The sequence below is a fragment of the Amphiprion ocellaris genome, chromosome 14, assembly GCF_022539595.1.
Source record: "Amphiprion ocellaris isolate individual 3 ecotype Okinawa chromosome 14, ASM2253959v1, whole genome shotgun sequence".
Lineage (NCBI taxonomy): Eukaryota > Metazoa > Chordata > Actinopteri > Pomacentridae > Amphiprion > Amphiprion ocellaris.
In genome coordinates, this window is record NC_072779.1 from 24,073,678 (window position 1) to 24,094,458 (window position 20,781).

A 20,781-nucleotide genomic window follows, 5' to 3' on the forward strand; every position below is an offset into this window, starting at 1 on the left:
CAGTGACGTAGTTGATGTTGTTGTTGTTTTGTTTTTTGTTGCTTTTTTTTATTTGCATAATAAAATACAAAAAATAATAACAAATAATAGTGTTTAGGATGCATGCACCGTGATTGTACAGGTGTTTATGTTGTGATCATTTGGCTACTTTTTACCTGTGACATCATCGTATCACAAAGATGTGTCTTGAAAAAGTGGAAGGTGTTAATAAGTTGCGATGACGTTACTTTGAAAAGACTCATCTTCCTAGTGTCTGTGCGATCTATGCAACTTGGCGCATAGAGGCAGGAGCAGCCGGATACTGCAGGAGGGGAACTTTGTCCTTCAGTCAGCTCTGTCTCCTCAGATGATCCAGGATCAGCAGTTTCAGCTGCGCCCCGGCGTGATGTTGCAGAATGTACTCTGCAGTCTGCACAAAATACAGAAACTTTGTCAATTATTATACTAACCAGCATAAAATTACTATACGCGACAGTATAGCATTCAAAGTAAAGCCTATAATTCCCAGAAAAACTCTTTGCATCTTATCAGTCTGACTTGCTTGACATTCAGTTGGCTCCCATCCACTGACACGTAACCTTTTCTATCACAGTCATCTTTCCTGCAAGGAGACATCGCTCATCATAGCGAGGGCTGAAGGAAATTTAAGCAGATTTAGTTTTTTACCGAATGCCTATTAGAAATGTGTATAATAAAATGGTATTTTTTGATGATGAATGGGCTATACCTTCTACTGGTAACACTGAATCAAGACTTGTAATCCCCATTTGTTGAATTTATTGACATATGCAGACTTGGCATGCTTTTATCACCCCCTGCTGGAATTACCATGAATTATTTTACCTTTTCAGAACCATCATGTCCAAAGGGGCAGCAGTTGGTATCGATCTTGGGACCACCTACTCCTGTGTTGGTGTGTTCCAGCATGGCAAAGTTGAAATCATTGCCAATGACCAGGGCAACAGGACCACACCCAGCTATGTGGCCTTCACAGATAGCGAGAGGCTGATTGGAGATGCAGCCAAGAATCAGGTTGCCATGAACCCCACCAACACAGTCTTCGGTAAGGTTAGAGCAGAGTGTTATATCCTGTATAAAATATAAATTTTTCATAGTGATGTTGTGCTTGGGCTGCTACTGAGTAAACAGAAGAATAGCTGTTGTGTGTGAACATGGCTTGTAAATGTATGTCAGCTAGAAGCATCTCAACAAATAAGTATTTCTTTTCATTTTTCTTGGATTGCAGATGCTAAACGTTTGATTGGTAGACGATTTGAGGACACTGTAGTTCAGTCAGACATGAAACACTGGCCATTCAATATAATCAGTGACAGTGGACGTCCCAAAGTGGAGGTTGAATACAAAGGTGAAACCAAAACCTTCTACCCAGAGGAGATCTCCTCCATGGTGCTGACAAAGATGAAGGAGATTGCTGAAGCCTATCTTGGGAAGGTAAGTTTAGAAAATATTTCATGTTAAGAAACTATCCACAGTACTGCCACTGTATGCTTTAAACTTTTTCTATTCTTTTCAGTCTGTATCAAATGCTGTTATCACAGTACCTGCCTACTTCAATGACTCTCAGCGTCAAGCAACCAAAGATGCTGGAACTATTTCAGGTCTAAATGTGTTGAGAATCATTAATGAGCCCACTGCAGCAGCTATCGCTTATGGCTTGGACAAGAAGGTGAGATATACTGTAGGTCAGTAGTTTCATGATTTATGTGAGTACACACCTTTACAACTGTGCTCACACCTCTCTGATTTTCCAGGTTGGGTCAGAGAGGAATGTTCTCATCTTTGACCTTGGTGGGGGCACTTTCGATGTGTCCATCTTGACCATTGAGGATGGTATCTTTGAGGTCAAGTCCACTGCTGGAGATACCCATCTTGGTGGGGAGGACTTTGACAACCGCATGGTCAACCACTTCATTGCAGAGTTCAGACGCAAGTACAAGAAGGACATCAGCGACAACAAGAGGGCTGTTCGTCGTCTGCGCACGGCTTGCGAGAGGGCAAAGCGCACTCTGTCTTCCAGCACCCAGGCCAGCATCGAAATCGACTCTCTGTATGAGGGAGTTGACTTCTACACCTCTATCACCAGGGCTCGCTTTGAGGAGCTCAACGCTGACCTCTTCCGTGGCACCCTAGACCCTGTGGAGAAGTCACTTCGTGATGCCAAGATGGATAAAGGGCAGATTCATGACATCGTGTTGGTTGGTGGCTCCACCCGTATCCCTAAAATTCAGAAACTTCTCCAGGATTTCTTCAATGGAAAGGAGCTCAACAAGAGCATCAATCCAGATGAAGCTGTTGCCTACGGAGCTGGTAAGGGTCTCAATTTTCAGAATGTATCTATCCAGTAATAACTCAAAATGAAGACGTGCATGACAGGGATCGACCAATATGTTTTTTGTGGGGTTTTTTCAGGACCAATGTCGATTTTGATTATTGATGCTTAAGAAGGGCCAATAACTGTGATCTGGAACCGATATACATGACAGTTATTTTTTGCTGGCATGTGATAGCAGGGAACCTGTTTTTCATAACTAGGTTTATTCATTAATAAAGATTACTATTACTAAATTCATATACATGTATATATTAAATATTATATATTCACAGCATGTAATAGTGGGGAATCTGTCATTCATAACTGGGCTACTTCAATAATAAGGATCACTATTATTGAATATGTGCAAACAGAGACGTAGAAGTTATGATGTTTGACCATCACATGACACTTCAACACCCTCCGCTGTTTACTGTGAGATCAGTTGATTGAGATAAGTACAGTTTGTCTCCTGCAGCTCCTTCTGCTGAAAAAAGTATCTTAAAAAATATTAGTTATTGTTTTACATACACTGTTTCATGGTAATGAGTGGCTGCCTCCTAACTTAGCTGCTACTAATGTAGCTTTAGCCACTCTAAAAGTAGATTATGTCCTGATTTATGGCGATGGCTTTGCTTCTTGTTTAGTTTTTGCAGAATGTATCTCTGCTAAAGAGATGTGTCTATGAGTTAGAACTGAGTTTAAGGTAATCTTACTTTTAGGAAGGTGCTGCGGTACTCCAGACATTGCAGTGTTAGCCACAGAGCAAGAGGCACATCTAACATATTGGCGATAGCCTTAGCCTAGCACCGTCAGCAAAATAAGGTCCAGCTGCACCACTTGTAAACAATTACAAGTGATTATTGGGGCCTTTCCTGTAAAACAGGAATACTTACTTGTGTAACATTGTTGTGATCATTACAACTTCAGCAACATCTGCTACCTTACCTTTCAAACACAGGACATTGTGCTGGTTGCATCAGAGCCAAAGTAGCACATTTATCTTATTTTGTGATAGTCAGTAAATGAAAGTAACAATTTCAGTAATCATAAAAATGCCAAAAGTCAGCTTCACTAATTGGTTGGGTTGAGAATCAGTCGATCTCTCGTCCACAGCCTGGCTTCTTTCAATATCTAATCAGTCACATTTACATTTACAGCCGTCCAGGCTGCTATCCTGTCTGGTGACAAGTCTGAGAATGTGCAGGACTTGCTGCTTCTGGATGTCACCCCTCTGTCCCTTGGTATTGAGACTGCCGGAGGCGTCATGACTGTCCTGATCAAACGTAACACCACCATTCCTACGAAGCAAACCCAGACCTTCACCACCTATTCTGACAACCAGCCAGGTGTGCTCATCCAGGTGAGGACACTAGGGGATGGGATTCAGTTGTGTATGTTTGTGCATTTCACAATTCTAGCAGCTGTTATATCATTATACAGTGCACTTTCGAGATGTTTGACCGACTGAAGTGACATCTGGTGGTGCATAACCAACAGGTTTATGAGGGTGAGCGCGCCATGACAAAGGACAACAACTTGCTGGGCAAGTTTGAGCTGACAGGCATCCCTCCTGCTCCACGTGGTGTTCCCCAGATTGAGGTGACATTTGACATTGATGCAAATGGTATCCTCAACGTCTCTGCTGTTGACAAGAGCACTGGGAAGGAAAACAAGATCACCATCACCAATGACAAGGGTACAAAAAATGCTTATAAAAGCTGCCTAACCTGGATGCCGCTGCAATGTTCTTCCAATAATGCATGAATAAATGCTAACTTTTGCTTGTTTTATGACAGGTCGTCTCAGCAAGGAGGACATTGAACGCATGGTTCAGGAAGCTGAGAAATACAAGGCTGAGGATGACGTGCAACGTGACAAAGTATCTGCTAAGAACGGCCTGGAGTCGTATGCTTTCAACATGAAGTCCACAGTGGAGGATGAGAAGCTTGCTGGCAAAATCAGTGATGAAGACAAGCAGAAGATCTTGGACAAGTGCAATGAGGTCATCAGCTGGCTAGACAAGAACCAGGTGAGACTGGCGATGAGTTATCAAAGAAAAATAAGTTTTGTAATATGAAAAGCATGAATACAAAGTCTGCCTAGGAGGTAAACAGTACAGGTTACAGTATAGTTTCAAATTTTATGTAGCTGTAGGCTTTCACAGGTTTATATATTTGCTACAGTTTTGATTCATGTCATTGGAGAATGCTGAATGCACATCATTAGTGTTTTGAAGGTCTACATTATCCTAATTTATGTTGCAGCAGTAAAAGAGTTGACGCTGAACTGAATGTTTAAATATCAAGTCATGCCTCTTGAATATGAGATTGTATTATTTTTTTTTGTATTAGACTGCAGAGAAAGATGAATATGAACATCTGCAACAGGAGCTGGAGAATGTATGTAACCCCATCATCACCAAACTGTACCAGAGTGCTGGCGGGATGCCCGGTGGGATGCCTGGTGGAATGCCAGGCGGCTTCCCTGGAGCAGGCGGTGCTCCTACTGGCGGAGGATCCTCTGGACCAACCATTGAAGAAGTTGATTAATTACAATGTCTGTGACTCCTTCCTGTCCCTGAACAATAAACAAGCATGAAAAGTCCCAGACTGAATTCAGTGAAGTCATATTCATGATGATAAGTGAATATAAGAAGATCCTAAATCAAACATTGTGTCCTCTGTCATGTTTGAGGCCAGAATAATAAATTATGACTGAAGCATGTGTCTCAGTGAATGTTGTATCGGATGTTACATGTTGGTTTGTGGCCTTGCATTTACACACAGTAATCCAAGCAGTGGAAGAAGTTTATGTGAACAAATTTTCATCTGTAACCTAAGATTCTAAGGAATATTGAATTGCAGTGTTTCCCAGTAATATTGATTGTACAGATAACTGGCCGCTCTACAGTGAACATGACTAAGAGCAGCAGCAATTATAATTTGTCTCTGTGTAGCCTCTAAACATTCAGAAATGCAATGTGCTATTTTTCCAGTGTGTGTGTTGATGTTTACATCAGTTTCTTAACTTCTATGACATTATTTAAAACTGTTAAAATTAACTTGAAACTTTACTCTGTGCTGACTCAGAGCTTAAGCATGTGAATGTGTTCCTCACTAGCTCCAGGGACACTGTGCTGTCGCTGGCTGTGCACTAGTGAAGGACAGAGGTCATTGCAATATTATGATCACGATACTTTGGAATAGTTTCTACAGTCAGCACTGAAAAAGTTGTAAGTGCCATGTAGGCCTTTGTATTTGAGTTTTCATCTCTAATGTTGATTGCATTTTTTCCGGCAGTCCTCAAACCAAGCACAGTACAAAGCTTGATATGGCTGAATATGTAGAAATTACAAGTTTCAAGAGACAACACATGACAGACTGAGGTCAATACAAACTGATGTTCACTGTCAGTTGTCAGCCAGTTGCCCAGTTCAATCACACCAGATTTTAATCAGGAAACCCCTGCAACATAGTGTGAAAACTGCTCCAGAAATGTATGTTCATCAACAACATAGTTAATAACAACCATTCTGACACTGCCAAAAGGAACACTGTGACAGAGCTTTAGAAATAGGCTGTAGCAGGTAAGAAGCTGAGGATGTGAAGCCTCACTGTATAAATCTTGATCATTTCCTCCTATTGTTCCATTGAAGGCCTGAACCATTCACTGTGACAGAGAGCAAACCTCCTGCAGGCACAGAGACTGGACTCAGCTATGAAAACAAAATGCAACAACAGTCAGTATAGCATGAAACCACACCACTGTTCCGGTCAGAGGCTGCAGCCCGTTCACCTGCCTGACATTTTTTCTAGCACAAAGACCAGCCAGCTCAGTCCCCGGATGACAACATCAGAATTAAAGACCAAGTGCGTTCGAATTGTGCCACAAGGCTGCAAGACATTTATTGAAACATGATACAATAAACAACACAACAATTTTGCACGTTTTACAGCAGTACAGCGAAACTAAAACAATCCCTTCAGAATTGGTCCATATTAAGAACTGCCTTTTTTCCACGCCGTCATCTCTCCAGCCTTCAGAGCGCCTCCATTTTCCAGAGCCTGAGCAGTCTATGAATAGTCCCGATGAGAAGCCAAAGCATGTATCATTGTAGAAACGGCAACAACAAACACTATCCCCTATTTCAAAGGTTGTTTATCCAAAGAAAAAAAAATACATTTGTATGAAAAAGTGGCCGGCTCCAGGAGAGCGTTTTGTCCTGTTTGAATCCGGGCCTGCGGGGAGTCTGTCTCTTTTACTTGCTCTTGGCCGGTTTTTCCGTCTTCTTGGGGAGGAGGACAGCCTGGATGTTGGGCAGCACACCTCCCTGAGCGATGGTCACACCTCCAAGCAGTTTGTTTAGTTCCTCGTCGTTGCGCACGGCCAGCTGGAGGTGCCGGGGGATGATCCTGGTCTTCTTGTTGTCCCTGGCCGCGTTGCCTGCCAGCTCCAGGATCTCAGCGGTCAGATACTCCAGCACGGCCGCTAAATACACCGGAGCCCCGGCGCCGACGCGCTCCGCGTAGTTGCCCTTGCGCAGTAGCCTGTGGACCCTACCCACTGGGAACTGGAGTCCGGCTCGGGAAGAGCGAGACTTGGCTTTTGCTCTGGCTTTGCCTCCGGTTTTTCCTCTTCCAGACATGATGTTTAGTGTGTTGACCGATGAAGTGAAGCGTCTGTAAGTCAGTCGGTACACGCACTTGGACCTTTACGTAATGCATTTGTGAGGACAGAGATATAAACCACACGGGCTTCTCTGATTGGACGACTGGAACTGAAACCTATAAGCCAATAGCGTGGCTCGTCCTGCAGTAAAGCCTGTCCTCTGGTGAGCAGTGCTCCAATCCCGGAGAAGGAACAACACATACTTATTTGCACAGCTACGTTATAAATAGGGGGCTGTGGACGCCGCTGGACGAGCCGTGTTTATCTTCCTGCCTTCACGCTGACGTCCGCAGGAGAGACAAAATGCCTGATCCTGCAAAATCAGCCCCGGCGCCCAAGAAAGGCTCCAAAAAGGCCGTGACCAAAACCCAGAAGAAAGGAGACAAAAAGCGCCGCAAGACCAGGAAAGAAAGCTATGCTATTTACGTGTACAAGGTGCTGAAGCAGGTGCACCCAGACACGGGCATCTCCTCCAAAGCCATGGGCATCATGAATTCGTTCGTCAACGACATCTTCGAGCGCATCGCCGGGCGAGGCCTCCCGCCTGGCTCACTACAACAAGAGATCCACCATCACCTCCAGGGAGATCCAGACCGCCGTCAGGCTGCTGCTGCCCGGGGAGCTGGCCAAGCACGCCGTGTCCGAGGGGCACCAAGGCCGTCACCAAGTACACCAGCTCCAAGTAGGAGCGCACAGAGGCTCCACACGAGGGGGACAGCAGTCGCTAAATGTCCACGAAGACGATGTTCAGACCCCCACCGCTGTGCTGGGTGACTACCGCAACTAAACTCGTTTGTGATTTTTGCACCGTTGCTGGATTTTGAAGAGAATGAATCGGAACTGAGGCCTTACATGGAATGTATTGATGCGCTGCAACTGTAGCCTGCCATTTTGTTTTTACTAAACGTTTTATTTCAGAGCAGATTTTAACTGATCATTAATGCATTCAGAGAGGATGTTATTAAAAGGTGGAAGTGGTTTTTTTTTTTTGGTTTTTTGTTTTTGCTTTGCATCATTTTAACCCTTAGATGCACAAGTGTGTCAAAATGACCAGGTGAGGTCGTTTTCTTGCAATATCTTTGCAATGAAAAGTTGTTATAATTTCATATCCTAGCTATTCCTCGAAAACGTGTTTTTGATATCAGTTCATTTAAATTTTTAAGTTACCTTTTATACTTTTAAAGAAACTGTAATATATGTATGACTGCCCCAAACTCTTTATCACTGATAATATCATACAAGAGGTGATGAAGTCCACAAACTTGGAGGGACGGAGAGCAGCAACAGCTGGAGGAAAAGAGTGGAAAAATGTCAACAAAATGGATGTTGACATTTGTCTATTGCTGTTCTGTGTGATATTCTTCTTTTTCAGTTATCACAATGTTCAAAACCTGTAATAAAGTGGAAAAATAAACATGTTTCAAACATGAAATCATTCTTGTGTGTACAAAAACATAATACAAACAATAATACAAATTATTTTTCTTAACCAAAATGATATAAAAACACACTGATTCTTCTACAGGTCATTTTTGTCCCACTTATAGAAGAGTGTAGGGTCCAATCATTCGTGCATCTAAGGGTTGATACTGATTTTTACACATGCACCTTAGAAAATGACCAACAAACTTTGCCAAATGTGATGGCACAGCTGAAAACCATTGTGAGATTAAACTTGTGACTTACTACCAATGTCTAGTTTTGTTTCTGCCCACAGTCTGGTGTGTAGATTTTTTTTTTTCATTTAACCAGTAAAGTAGCTGGAAAAATGCAGTGTGATGCCTGAAGCTGTGCAGGCTCAGTTCGTATCAGTCTGGTGAGCTCCAAAATGGATATAATTCATTAAACCAAGGAGGAAAAATTACAAAATAACAGTTACAAAAAAATATTTACCCGTTTTTTGGTCTTCAATATGCATAATTCTTCTTTCAAAAAAATTACTATAAATAATAAATATTTGTAAATAAACTATGCAGTTTCTGCTGATTTAAATACAATAAAAACTGCAATTTTATGGTCAACTGTTGTAAAAGAATTAATCACGATTTGTAAAGTAGACAGATGTGGACATTATTCACAACTTTGGCCATTTTTATTTTATTTTTTGAGCTAAAAGATGTCCTGTTTTTCTCATCTATAACATTTTTAGAATATAATAGGTGAAAGCTGTGTTGTCCAGTTACTCCAACATACACAAATGTACACTACCCTTCACAAGGTTGGACTCTCTGGGTTTGATGGCTTGTGCACTTATAGATCCACAAGTGGGATGTTTCACTGTACCGGCCATGTGTATTTAGATTTGCATGGCTTAATCTTTGAGACAAGCATATGTGACTGGCAGGATCAACCAGATAGCCCACAGAACTATTGAACAGTAGTGTCTGTCATCTCACAGCACTTAACACAGCAAGGTACAGACCTTATGAATTTGAAACACATATCATATTTAGTTGACACTGCTTTGAAACAACTGTTTTGAGGCAAAGATGTCCCATTTTGTAAGATATCTGTTGCCTTAACTGCTGAGTACCCTAGCCTCCTCCCCTGCATCTCTGGTGATAGGATTACACTCAAGAAGAGGGGTTGAGGAAAAGGAACTGAGGATGTATAAACTGACAAAGGAGAAGATCTGTTTTCCCTGTCTACACATCAGTAATGCAAACAGAGTATCTGAATATCTTCCCCCTGGAAGGGATTTTCCGCAGGGCCAAAACAAAGAAAAAGCGTTGTTTTTTAAAAAAAAAAAATACTTGTGTACATGTGGACAAGATTTCAGACTCGTGATTCCTTCTCTTTCATGTTGAGATGAAATTTCTTGCTGTCAACACACAAAAAATAAAGCAAGCAAGCAAGAATCCAGTTCATTCCCCTGATGATCTACATCTCTCATATCTCTGCTCATCGGAGAAAGAGAAAGATTTAGACATCACTACCTGCTCACCAAACTCCACAGTCTTCTACAAAGTGTGATGCCATGTTCCAAGATAACTGACTGGTTGATTATCTGTGCTTCTACATGTGATGATCTGCTACCTCAGACATAACCTCCTGTGGAGAAGGTTAGGCGTTCAGCATAAATTACCATGGGGATATACCAAAGCAGAAAGTGAATCGTCATTATAGTCCTGAAAACCCTGAGTTCAAACTGAAATGACTTCACTAAACTGTATGGTCATTTTGGGGCTTGATCTGGCATCAACCTGTATTTCTGTTGGCTCTACTGGTGGATCTGTGGTACGAAGTGTGTTCCTGTTTTACCTAAGTCCTGGAACCTGTTCTACAAAACAAGTTAAGCATACCCAGGGTATCTTTACATTATCTGGCTTCACTAACAAATGCAGTAGAGATGTGCAGTCTTCCAAAGCTGGTTGGATATGGTATATATATATATATATATATATATATATATTTATTTATATATATATATATATATATATATATATATATATATATATATATATATATATATATATATATATATATATATATATATATATATATATATATATATATATATATATATATATATATATATATATATATATATATATATATATATTCCCAACTCACCACCCCCATGCCCATGCCACAACACCTGGCACAGAACCTTGTCAGGTGCTTAGCTGACAGACTACAAACCAAAGAAAAGAACAGTTCACTGACTGTTGCTACACTTGTGGCTCTGCAGTTCAAAACTTTTGGATTCACCAATCAGAGTGGCAGCCAGTGTGAAAGAACGTTTAATAACAGAATGCACAACAATTAACATAAAGAATACCAAGCAGCAGTCATCTACGTCACAAGCACCACCACAGCCTCGTCCTCCACCACCAGCAGCACCTTCCACAGGTATTCTTTTTCTCTTCTGAATAGGGAATGACTGACATTTCTGGTGATGATGATGATGATCTTCAATATTTTTCAGTTCAACTGTGGAGCCTATTAGACGAAGACGCAAGTAGAGCCTGGCAAATGCAAAGCGCCACAGCGAATGCAATTGTAGAAAGAACGGCAGACCCACTGGCTTACTGGGCAACCCACAAAACTGTTTACCCAAACTTGTACAATGGAGCCAAACATTTCCTGTGTACCTCAGCCTCATCTGTGCCGTGTGAACAGGTTTTTTTTTTTCTAAGGCTGGGGAGATAGTGAGTAAAAGAAGGAACTGCTTGAGTCCCAAACAATGTTCCCTGTAATTTTTCCTGAGTCTGAGCAAACACACGAACTCCCTGAGCGTCCCTTGGACCACTGTGAGCAACATCAGACGTGTGCACTGTGGTCACACCAGCATCACATCCATTCAAGTTACATGGTTTATTAAAAGAATCAAATTACAGCATTTACATTTCTGTTAAAACACTTTGTCAACAGGAGCCAGTTGAAGGCTGCAGTGATTTTAGTGACACTACAATGTATAAGAGTGAAGTTATTGAATATTTGTCTCTCTTTACTGTTGCAGCGGTTTTGCAAATTGCAGACGGACCCTGTTCACTCCATAGACACCAATGTTATTCCTGTAGCTTGAAAGACAGCTACTTTTGATAAAACTGGGCTTGTAGCACATTGTCTGCCTTGCAACATTGGGAAAGAGGCACCGTTTATGTTTTGACAACCTATATCTAACGAGTTATTGATGCTGGAAGTCCGAATCTGTGAATATCTTTCCAACTTTACTGAACTTGGGGCCACTACCACCTAAGGAGTGATATATTTAATTTTGAAAAAAGCATTTAGCCATACTTAAAGCTTTAAGTGCTTTATTAACACGGAACTAAAAATTTTGTATTGTTTTATTATCACAGGTTCTGTCTGAAAAGAGGTGGCATCATTTTAAACAGTGAAATCAAACTAACAAAATGTAATGACCAACCAGTGAGCAATACTGGATTCTGCAAAAACATAAACAACTTTTTAAAATCTAAATCTTATCTTAACACAGTTAATGTATTAACTTATTTATGTGTGTATGCATGTATTTATTGATTTATTTAGTACTGTTAACATATCAGAGTTCTGAGTGAATTTTTCTTAAGATAGGCAAAGGCCATTTATTGATTACATATAGGCTCTTAAATGTTTATTAAAAACTAAAAAGCATTTAAAAAAAACAACTTAGGCATTTATTGAGTCACTAAAATACTGTAGAGTACAGACCACATCAGCATGATTATAAGCATCCTCTGGTAAATTAACAACCAGATACTGATGTCTCTCACCATATGGACTTCAGGAGATGACTGGGGGATGATAAACTGTGACCTACTGGTTGGGTTCTCTCTGTTCTCATGTTTCTTACATGTTTGTCCCCTGACAGCCGGGTCCTAATGTTTTTTGAGCAACACACCATACTATGACATTTTTACAACGAGGGTTCTACTATGAAACCAGTTTGACATGTTCAGGCGTTCTTTGTGTGAAAACTCAGAGATTTCAGGTATCAGAAGGTGCTTTTCAACTTTCTTTGTTAACTTTCTGCTTCAACTTTAAATTAAATTTCCTTCACTAACCCCGCCCTCTGGACTTCCAGCAAGCTGTGTTCCTATTGGCTGTCCAGGTGGCTGTGTTCCTATTGGCTGTCCAGGTGGCTGTGTTCCTATTGGCTGTCCAGGTGGCTGCTTGGTGTTATCAGGAACACCTGAGCAGCTCAGTGTCTTCCTGCTTTATTTAGCTGCAGACAAACATTTCCTCTGCTTCTCTTCACCAGTGAACTGGGTTTGGCTCCATTGCTTTAGTTTGTTCTTTAGGTGTTGGCTTGCAGCTTCCAGCAGTAAAATTGTCTTTAATGTGTTTCTTGGTGTGTTTTAGGGCTTTGTACTGGATAGTTGTCTTGGTAAATGTGGTTCTTTAGCCACAGTTAGCACATGGTGTTAATGTGTGCAGTGATTAGTGGATTTGGTGCAGCTGAGTTGTGTCTTCATCTTGGCTGTAGTGAGTTGTACGTGTCTGACCAAAAAGTTTTTGGTCAGACACATTCTGTATTCTTGTTTGTGAACCTATGTTGGTTGTCCAGAAGGTAAGAGTTCCTGTCCTGATTCTCTGTTCTCAGAGGTTCTCTGGTAGGCTGCAGGAGACTTTAGCGTTTGGGTTGTGTTAGTTTGGTTTTTGTATGGTTTCATTTGGACGACTATCTTGAGGCCCCTCCATGTGGTTTAGTGAGGTTTTCTGGAACAGTTCTACAAAGCAACCTGCAGCAGAAGAGACGTTGAGAGTTTTTAGGAAGTTCTGGAGACCAGACTTTAGAGCAGCAGAAACATTTGTCAGCAGTTTGAGCAGGAGAAGGTGAGCTTCAGAGTAGAAATGAGACAGAAACCTTCTTGACCCATGTGGTGAGGTCCTGTACCAAGAGTTTGAGCAGGTTGTGAAGAGTCTGTAGTTCTTTGGTCTAAAAGCACAAGAAGAGTTGACTCATTAAAGGAGAAAACAGGAGATATTGTTGGTTCTTCTGTCGCTCTGCAGTTTCCTTAGACTGAATATCAAGTTTATATTTTAAATGATTTCCCATGTGAGCCCAAGAAGACTTCAATAAACTCCCTCCATCCCCTGGACACAACATATTTTATTACCATGTTAAATGTTTATTTTTTTTGTTTGTTTTTTGTTTTTTTTTATGTTTTTGAGTTTTAATCATAGTTTTTTCTCTTTGCTTGTTTAGTTTTGTCATCTGTGTAAAAGGTGCTAAACAAATAAAGTTGAATTGATAAACTGAATAATTGACTAACTCATGATTGTGACAACAGAAGTATTTTCATTGTGATTTAAGGGTTTATTTCATTTTTAAGGTTGGGGTTAAAATCTTGACAGAAAAAGAAGATTAAAAAAAATAAACTACATAACAAAAAGCAATTAAATCAAACCAAAAAAATTAATACAATAAAACTTTTAAAAAGTTTTATTGTTAAAAAGATTTAAGAAATTTAAGATGTAATTTTCTAATTAAACATTTAATTTTTTAATTAAATGTTTTGTCTTTTTAAAGGTTTAATAATCTAATTAAATGTTTTGCATTTTTTTAAATGTTTAATATTCTTGTTGAATTGTATTTTTTTAAATGTTTAATTATGGAAAATATTTTATCTGTAATTTTTAATATTTGTATTTTAAAAATTTTGTTTAATTTCATAATGACATGTATGTTGTTGAATTATTTAATTCAATATTTTGTCTGTTTAATAGAGTTAAACATTAAATACAATTAAATTATATGTACATATGCCACCTTTTAATGTTTAGTTTTCTTTTTAAATGCTTCATTGTATTTTCTGTTTATTTCCTATTTGAAGTTTTATTGTCTTTATGATGTAATTTTCTAATTAAACATTTAATTTTTTAATTAAATGATTTGTCTTTTTAAGGGTTTAATAATCTGATTAAATGTTTTGCATTTTTAAAAATGTTTAACGTTCTTCTTGTTGAATTGTATTTTTTAAATGTTTAATGATGGAAAATACTTTATCTGTAATTTCTAATATTTGTATTTTAAAAATTATGTTTAATTTCATAATGACGTGTATTGTATGTTGTTGAATTATCTCATTCAATATTTTGTCTGTTTAATAGAATTTAATGTAATTTAATGTTTACCTCTATTAAACAGACAAAATATTGAATGAGATAATTCAACAACATACAATACACGTCATTATGAAATTAAACATAATTTTTAAAATACAAATATTAGAAATTACAGATAAAGTATTTTCCATCATTAAACATTTAAAAAATACAATTCAACAAGAAGAACGTTAAACATTTTTAAAAATGCAAAACATTTAATCAGATTATTAAACCCTTAAAAGACAAAACATGAGTGGCCATATAGCTCAACGGGTTAAGCGGGTGACCCATGTACAGGGGCTGGTCCGTGACGCAACGTCCCGGGTTCGAGTCCCGCTAGTGATCCTTTGCTGCAAGTCTTCTACCGCCTCTTCTCCCCCGTTTCCTGTCTGTCTCTCACTACACTTATCCAATAAAAAGACAAAACATTTAATTAAAAAATTAAATGTTTAATTAGAAAATTATATCTTAAAGACAATAAAAGTTCAAATAGGAATTACACTGAAAATACAATGAAGGATTTAAAAAGAAAATTAAACATTAAAAGGTGGTAAAACATTTAAAAAGAAAAACCTTAAAGATTTAATCGAAACATTAACAGACTGTCTGAAGGTTCAAACTAACAGAGAACTACTCAAGAACTTTTAAGATTTCAGTCCTCAGACTGTGTGAAGGTTCAAACTAACAGAGAAGCACTCAGGAGCTTAGAAGATATCAGTCCTTGGACTGTCTGGAAGTTCAATCTAACAGAGATCTACTGTGGGACTTAGAAAATTTCAGCCCTCAGACTGTCTGAAAGCTCAGGTCCTGAGGATTCGGGAGGTCTGGAGGCTTTGAAAGTCTTGGAACTGAGGGTTCAACCCTCCAGCACAAAGGCTAAAGTCCAACCTCCTGAGAAAAACGATCGAGTCGAGACTCAAGTTAAAAAAATACTCGAAAATGGCAAAAAAATAGATGATAAATGCGCAAAAAAAAAAAAAAAAAGGATCGCGCGCAGCTTAGAGGGAACAGTGGTCCCAAAACTGTTGATAAATTATTTCTCAATAAAACCTCATAACCAGTTACATAAGCACACCCTCTTTACTGACCTCTTTACCAATAAACCCCAAGACATACTTTGCCAAAATCCATAATAATCCATAAAATCTTTATTTGCACCAGCCCCATGTGAAAATGACATCAGTCTGTATTTGTAGAGCATCTCATGAATGTAGCAGCACCGTTTAAATGTTTCATAACACATATAAGCAAAGAGTATATAGGGATACAGACAAACATGGGAAATAAGAAACGTGCTCTTCAATAGTTATTTGTCATTATTATTACTAGTAATATTATTTTTGTGTCCACTACAACCCATACAATCATCTAGTGTAGTCAAACAGGAATGTGTGCATGGCGAATCAAATCCAAAACAATCCATGAACCAACGACCACGTCTTGATTGCACTTCATATTATTGACCACTAGATGTCCTACTCGAGCACCGTGTGTCATTGAGGCCTCGAGTAATGAACCATGTTTTGAATGAAGTGTCGAAGCTTCAACAAAGCCTCGATCAGCCATCACTACCTGTCACATGATTCTTATGTGTCCATACCCGAGAGGCTCCCGTCCCCATCAAAAGGAAGTGACGTTGTTTCCGGGAGTTGTAGTTTTTCAGCCGACAACTAAAACTGTAGTTTTCGGCTGTAGCCTGCACAGATACGAGCTCTCACTCGTTTCAGTCCCACTTTTTTTTTTTTTTTTTTTACAAAAGCATTCAGACACACAGCCCACACACACACCAGACATCCACTACGGTCCGTGTACGGATCTGGTAAATGGATTTTCCGTTCTGAAACGGGTATTGAAAAACAAAAAATGAGTGGTTATTTGATTTTCGTTTTAAAATACAAAAAATAACATTGAAATACAAGGCGTTTTCCCTTTTATGATCAAAAAGGGATATACGATTTTTTTAAATGCTTTGATTTCCGTTTTATATTTAGAATAACAAGAAAGTAAAAGACAGTAGGGGCTGCACAGTGGAGTAGTGGTTAGCACTTTCGCCTTGCAGCAAGAAGGTCCCTGATTCGCGTCCCGGCTTTCCCAGGATCTTTCTGCATGGAGTTTGCATGTTCTCCCTGTGATAAGAAAAGATAATGGATAGATGGATAAGAGACAGAAACGAAAAAAGGTCCATTTTTTCATTTTCTGAGACCGGAAGTGGTCATCAGCAAGTGTGGAGCCAAACGGAGTACGGTGCATAGACTGTACATACTTTTTTTTGGTGAGTTTTCATGGTCAAAATGAGAGATCAGGTGGCCGATCTTAAAATAAATCAATATTGATTTATTTATAGAGCGTTAAAGTTTTGCGAAGCCAGGGGGCGGGACTACTTGATTGACAGTCCGGTCCGGAAGGATTGACAGGTCCTATGGAGGAGGCAACAGAGACTCTATTCTCCTGTTTGGATTAATTCTGATATAATAACTGTTGGTTTATTTATCGGTGGAGCAGCAGAACATCTTCCACAGACAGTTTTCCTGCCCGTTGGCTTGTTTTAACCAGTTTTCTACCTTCGGCTGATTCTACCAGCAGACACTGAAAGGACTATGATAGTTCAGTAAGTAAATGTTTATTTTCGTATCGGTGCCGCTTTTAATGCACTTTATATGCAGCTTTAGTGTCAGATATAATGTGTGCCATGCACTCCAGATGTTGGTGGAGTTTGTTTCAGTGTGTGTTGACCAGAGAAGAAAGTGAGCATAGTAAATATTAGCTTTAATGTTAGCGATGCTAACCGAGCTAGCTGCTCAGTCCTAGCCTGATTAAAGCTAACGTAGCATCAAGCTAATGTGTTGAGTTTCATGTAAACAGCTGAAGTTTGTTGTGTTCCTGTAATGTGGTTCATTAAGTTCATAAAACTGGCTGGTTGACATTAATGTAACGTTCAGGAAACTTAAATGTGATTGAAACAGTAACGTTAATGTTCTAGTTGTCAATAATCAGCTTTAATTTGACACTAAAACAGACTCTGATAGTTTTAAATGACATCAGTTTCATTAATTTGTTGAGAATTGTCTCATTTGTTGTTGTGATGTTGCTGCTGATTCATTAAAAGCAGGTGATCCGTGTTGAAGATACGTTTAGTTCTAGTATCAGAAGTACAAGAAGGAAAATGGAAGTTTAGTTCTGCTACATCAAAGATTTGAGTCTTTATGCCTCAAACTTTATTTTTACAATAAAGAAATAATGAAATAATCACAGATAATAAAAATATAAATAGCAGAGAAAACCTGAGAGAATAATTTCCTGAAAAGTCTGTGAAGGAAAAGCAGCTTTTTTATCCTGAAAGATCAGAATCAGCTCCAACATCTGCATCTGACGGCATCAAGTCAACCAGAAAGAAAAGAAAAAAGAAAATTACTTCTTTCTGATCACATCTGTTCCGCTGCTCACAGTCTGCTGCTGCTCACATTCTTCACATTTATAGTCCACTTTTAAAAGTTGCTTTGGAGTGTGACGATGTCGTCGGTGATGTGGAGAGTGAAGTTTCCGTTTCACCCACAGCTTGCTTTAGGGCAGCCGGGTCGGACTTGATGTTTGAAATACTGACCGACAGCTCAGATTTAACCGTCTGTAGTTCTGTTTTGATAGATGTTAAACTTTCCCTCAAAGCCACCAGTAGCTTGGTCTTTAAAATAACCGCCGTCTCGTTACAGAGCAGGTCAGAGATTGCAGCATCTGAGGGCCTCTTCAAAAGAAGACGTAGTTGATGAAGGCGTTCTGGAGCAGGACCAGAAAGACCACGACCAAGCAGCCTTGAGATCTTAGGCAGCGTCTCCCTCAGGTGGGTGTCAACGGTGTTCACGGTCAGGTCTGTGGTAATCCCGTCAAAAAACAAAACAGAAAACAATCTAGATTATAAATCAACATGTAACCAAAGCACTCTGTGTATAACGCCATAGTATAGGATGTAGTTCAGAAAATGTCAAAGTATAGTATACTTTTCAAGAATCTCTCTTGCTCTAAAAATGTCATAGTATAGCTTTTCGTCCAACAAACGTCATAGTTTAGCATGTCGCTCTAAAAACTTCATAACATAGCATGTCGCTCTAAAAACGTCATCGTGTAGCATGTCGCACAAAAAACGTCATAGTTTAGCATGTCATCCAAACAACATCATAGTATAGCATGTTGCTCTTAAAACATCATAGTACAGCATGTCGCTCAAAAAACGTCATAGTATAGCATGTCGCCCAAAAAATGTCATAGTATAGCATGTCGCCCAAAAAACGTCATAGTATAGCATGTCACTCTGAAAACGTCATAGTATAGCATGTCACCCAAAAAACGTCAGAGTATAGCATGTAGTCCAAAAAACGCCATAGTATAGCATGTCGCTCTAAAAACGTCAGAGTATAGCATGTCGCTCTAAAAATGTCATAGTATAGCATGTCGCTCTAAAAACGCCATAGTATAGCATGTCGCTCTAAAAACGTCATATTATAGCATGTCGCTCTAAAAATGTCTTCGTATAGCATGTCGCTCTAAAAACATCATAGTATAGCATGTCGCCCAAAAAACGTCATAGTATAGCATGTCGCTCTAAAAACGTCATAGTATAGCATGTCGCTCTAAAAATGTCATAGTATACCATGTCGCTCTAAAAACGTCATAGTATAGCATGTCGCCCAAAAAACGTCATAGTATAGCATGTCGCCCAAAAAACGTCATAGTATAGCATGTCGCTCTAAAAATGTCATAGTATACCATGTCGCTCTAAAAACGTCATAGTATAGCATGTCGCCCAAAAAACGTCATAGTATAGCATGTCGCTCTAAAAACGTCATAGTATAGCATGTCGCCCAAAAAACGTCATAGTATAGCATGTCGCCCAAAAAACGTCATAGTATAGCATGTCGCCCAAAAAACGTCATAGTATAGCATGTCGCCCAAAAAACGTCATAGTATAGCATGTTGCTCTAAAAATGTCATCGTATAGCATGTCGCTCTAAACGTTGGCTTTATAGACAATTGGAGCTCTTTCTGGGGAAAACCTGGTCTGATTAGGAGAGACAGCATCCATCCCACTTTGGCTGGTGCAGCTCTCATTTCTAGAAATATGGCTGATTTTATTAGAACTCCTAAAGCATGACAACCCAGAGTTCAGACCAGGATGCAGAGTTGTAGTCTTCCACACCTCTCTGCAGTTTCCTCTCAGCTGTCACCCTCCAGTAATTCAGTTAGCTTTATTGAGACTGTGTCTGTCCCCCGACCACCAAAATTCAATAAATTAAACAATTCAAATATAAACAAAAGACGTAGTAACCATAAAAATCTAATTAAAATTAATACCACTATTTCAACTGAGCGAAGAAACAGGACAATTAAATGTGGTCTGTTAAATATTAGATCTCTCTCGTCTAAATCTCTGTTAGTAAATGATTTGATAACTGATCACCAGATTGATTTTTTCTTTTTGACTGAAACCTGGTTGCAGCAGGAAGAATATGTTAGTCTAAATGAATCAACTCCTACTAGTCATACTAACTGTCATGTTCCTAGAATCACGGGCCGAGGAGGAGGAGTGGCAGCAATTTACCTCTCTAGCTTAAAAATGAACCAGAGACCTAAACCTAGTTACAGTTCATTTGAAAATCTCACTCTCAGTCTCTCTCATCCAGATTTAAAAGCTCAGAAACCAGTTTTATTTGTTGTTGTATATTGTCCTCCTGCTCCTTACTCTGAGTTTTTATCTCAATTCTCAGACTTTTTATCTGATTTAGTGCTCAGCTCAGATAAAGTCATTATTGTGGGTGACTTCAACATTCATGTTGACGTGGACAGTGACAGCCTTACGACTGCTTTTAATTCAATATTAGACTCAATTGGGTTTTCTCAACATGTAAATAAACCAACTCATAGTTTTAATCACACCCTTGACCTCGTTCTGACTTATGGCATAGAAATCAAACAGTTAACAGTATTTCCCCAGAACCGTCTTCTTTCTGACCATTTTATGATAACATTTCAATTTACAACAATAGATTATATAGGAGTTAAGAATAAATATCATTACAGTAGATGTCTGTCTCACAATTCGGTGACTAAATTTAAGGAAATTATACCCTCTCTATTTAGTTCAGCACCACTTACTGATAAAATGGAAGGGAAATATTATACTTTTACCCCCACAGAAGTGGATTATATTGTTAATAATGCTGCAGCCTCAC

The 20,781-nt window shown here is 39.2% G+C and overlaps 2 protein-coding genes and 1 pseudogene across 2 annotated transcripts; 2 read left to right on the plus strand and 1 right to left on the minus strand.

Moving 5' to 3' along the window:
* Positions 1-923: 923 nt before the first annotated feature.
* On the plus strand, positions 924-5,055 carry LOC111571766 (heat shock cognate 71 kDa protein-like; annotated as a pseudogene).
* Positions 5,056-6,209: 1,154 nt separating this feature from the next.
* On the minus strand, positions 6,210-7,060 carry LOC111571768 (histone H2A). Its single transcript, XM_023275096.3, has one exon. It carries the CDS (start codon positions 6,978-6,980, stop codon positions 6,594-6,596), a length of 387 nt encoding a protein of 128 aa, XP_023130864.1. The 5' UTR covers positions 6,981-7,060; the 3' UTR covers positions 6,210-6,593.
* A 101-nt stretch (positions 7,061-7,161) lies between these two features.
* Positions 7,162-8,691, plus strand: LOC111571773 (histone H2B 3). Its single transcript, XM_023275104.3, is given in 3 exon segments — positions 7,162-7,531; positions 7,533-7,649; positions 7,651-8,691. Coding segments are annotated over 3 exon segments (381 nt in total). The 5' UTR covers positions 7,162-7,306; the 3' UTR covers positions 7,690-8,691.
* Positions 8,692-20,781: the final 12,090 nt, after the last annotated feature.

Excerpts from the sequence above, each read along its gene's own strand:
- LOC111571768 (XM_023275096.3), bottom strand. The coding sequence starts at position 6,980 with ATGTCTGGAAGAGGAAAAACCGGAGGCAAAGCCAGAGCAAAAGCCAAG.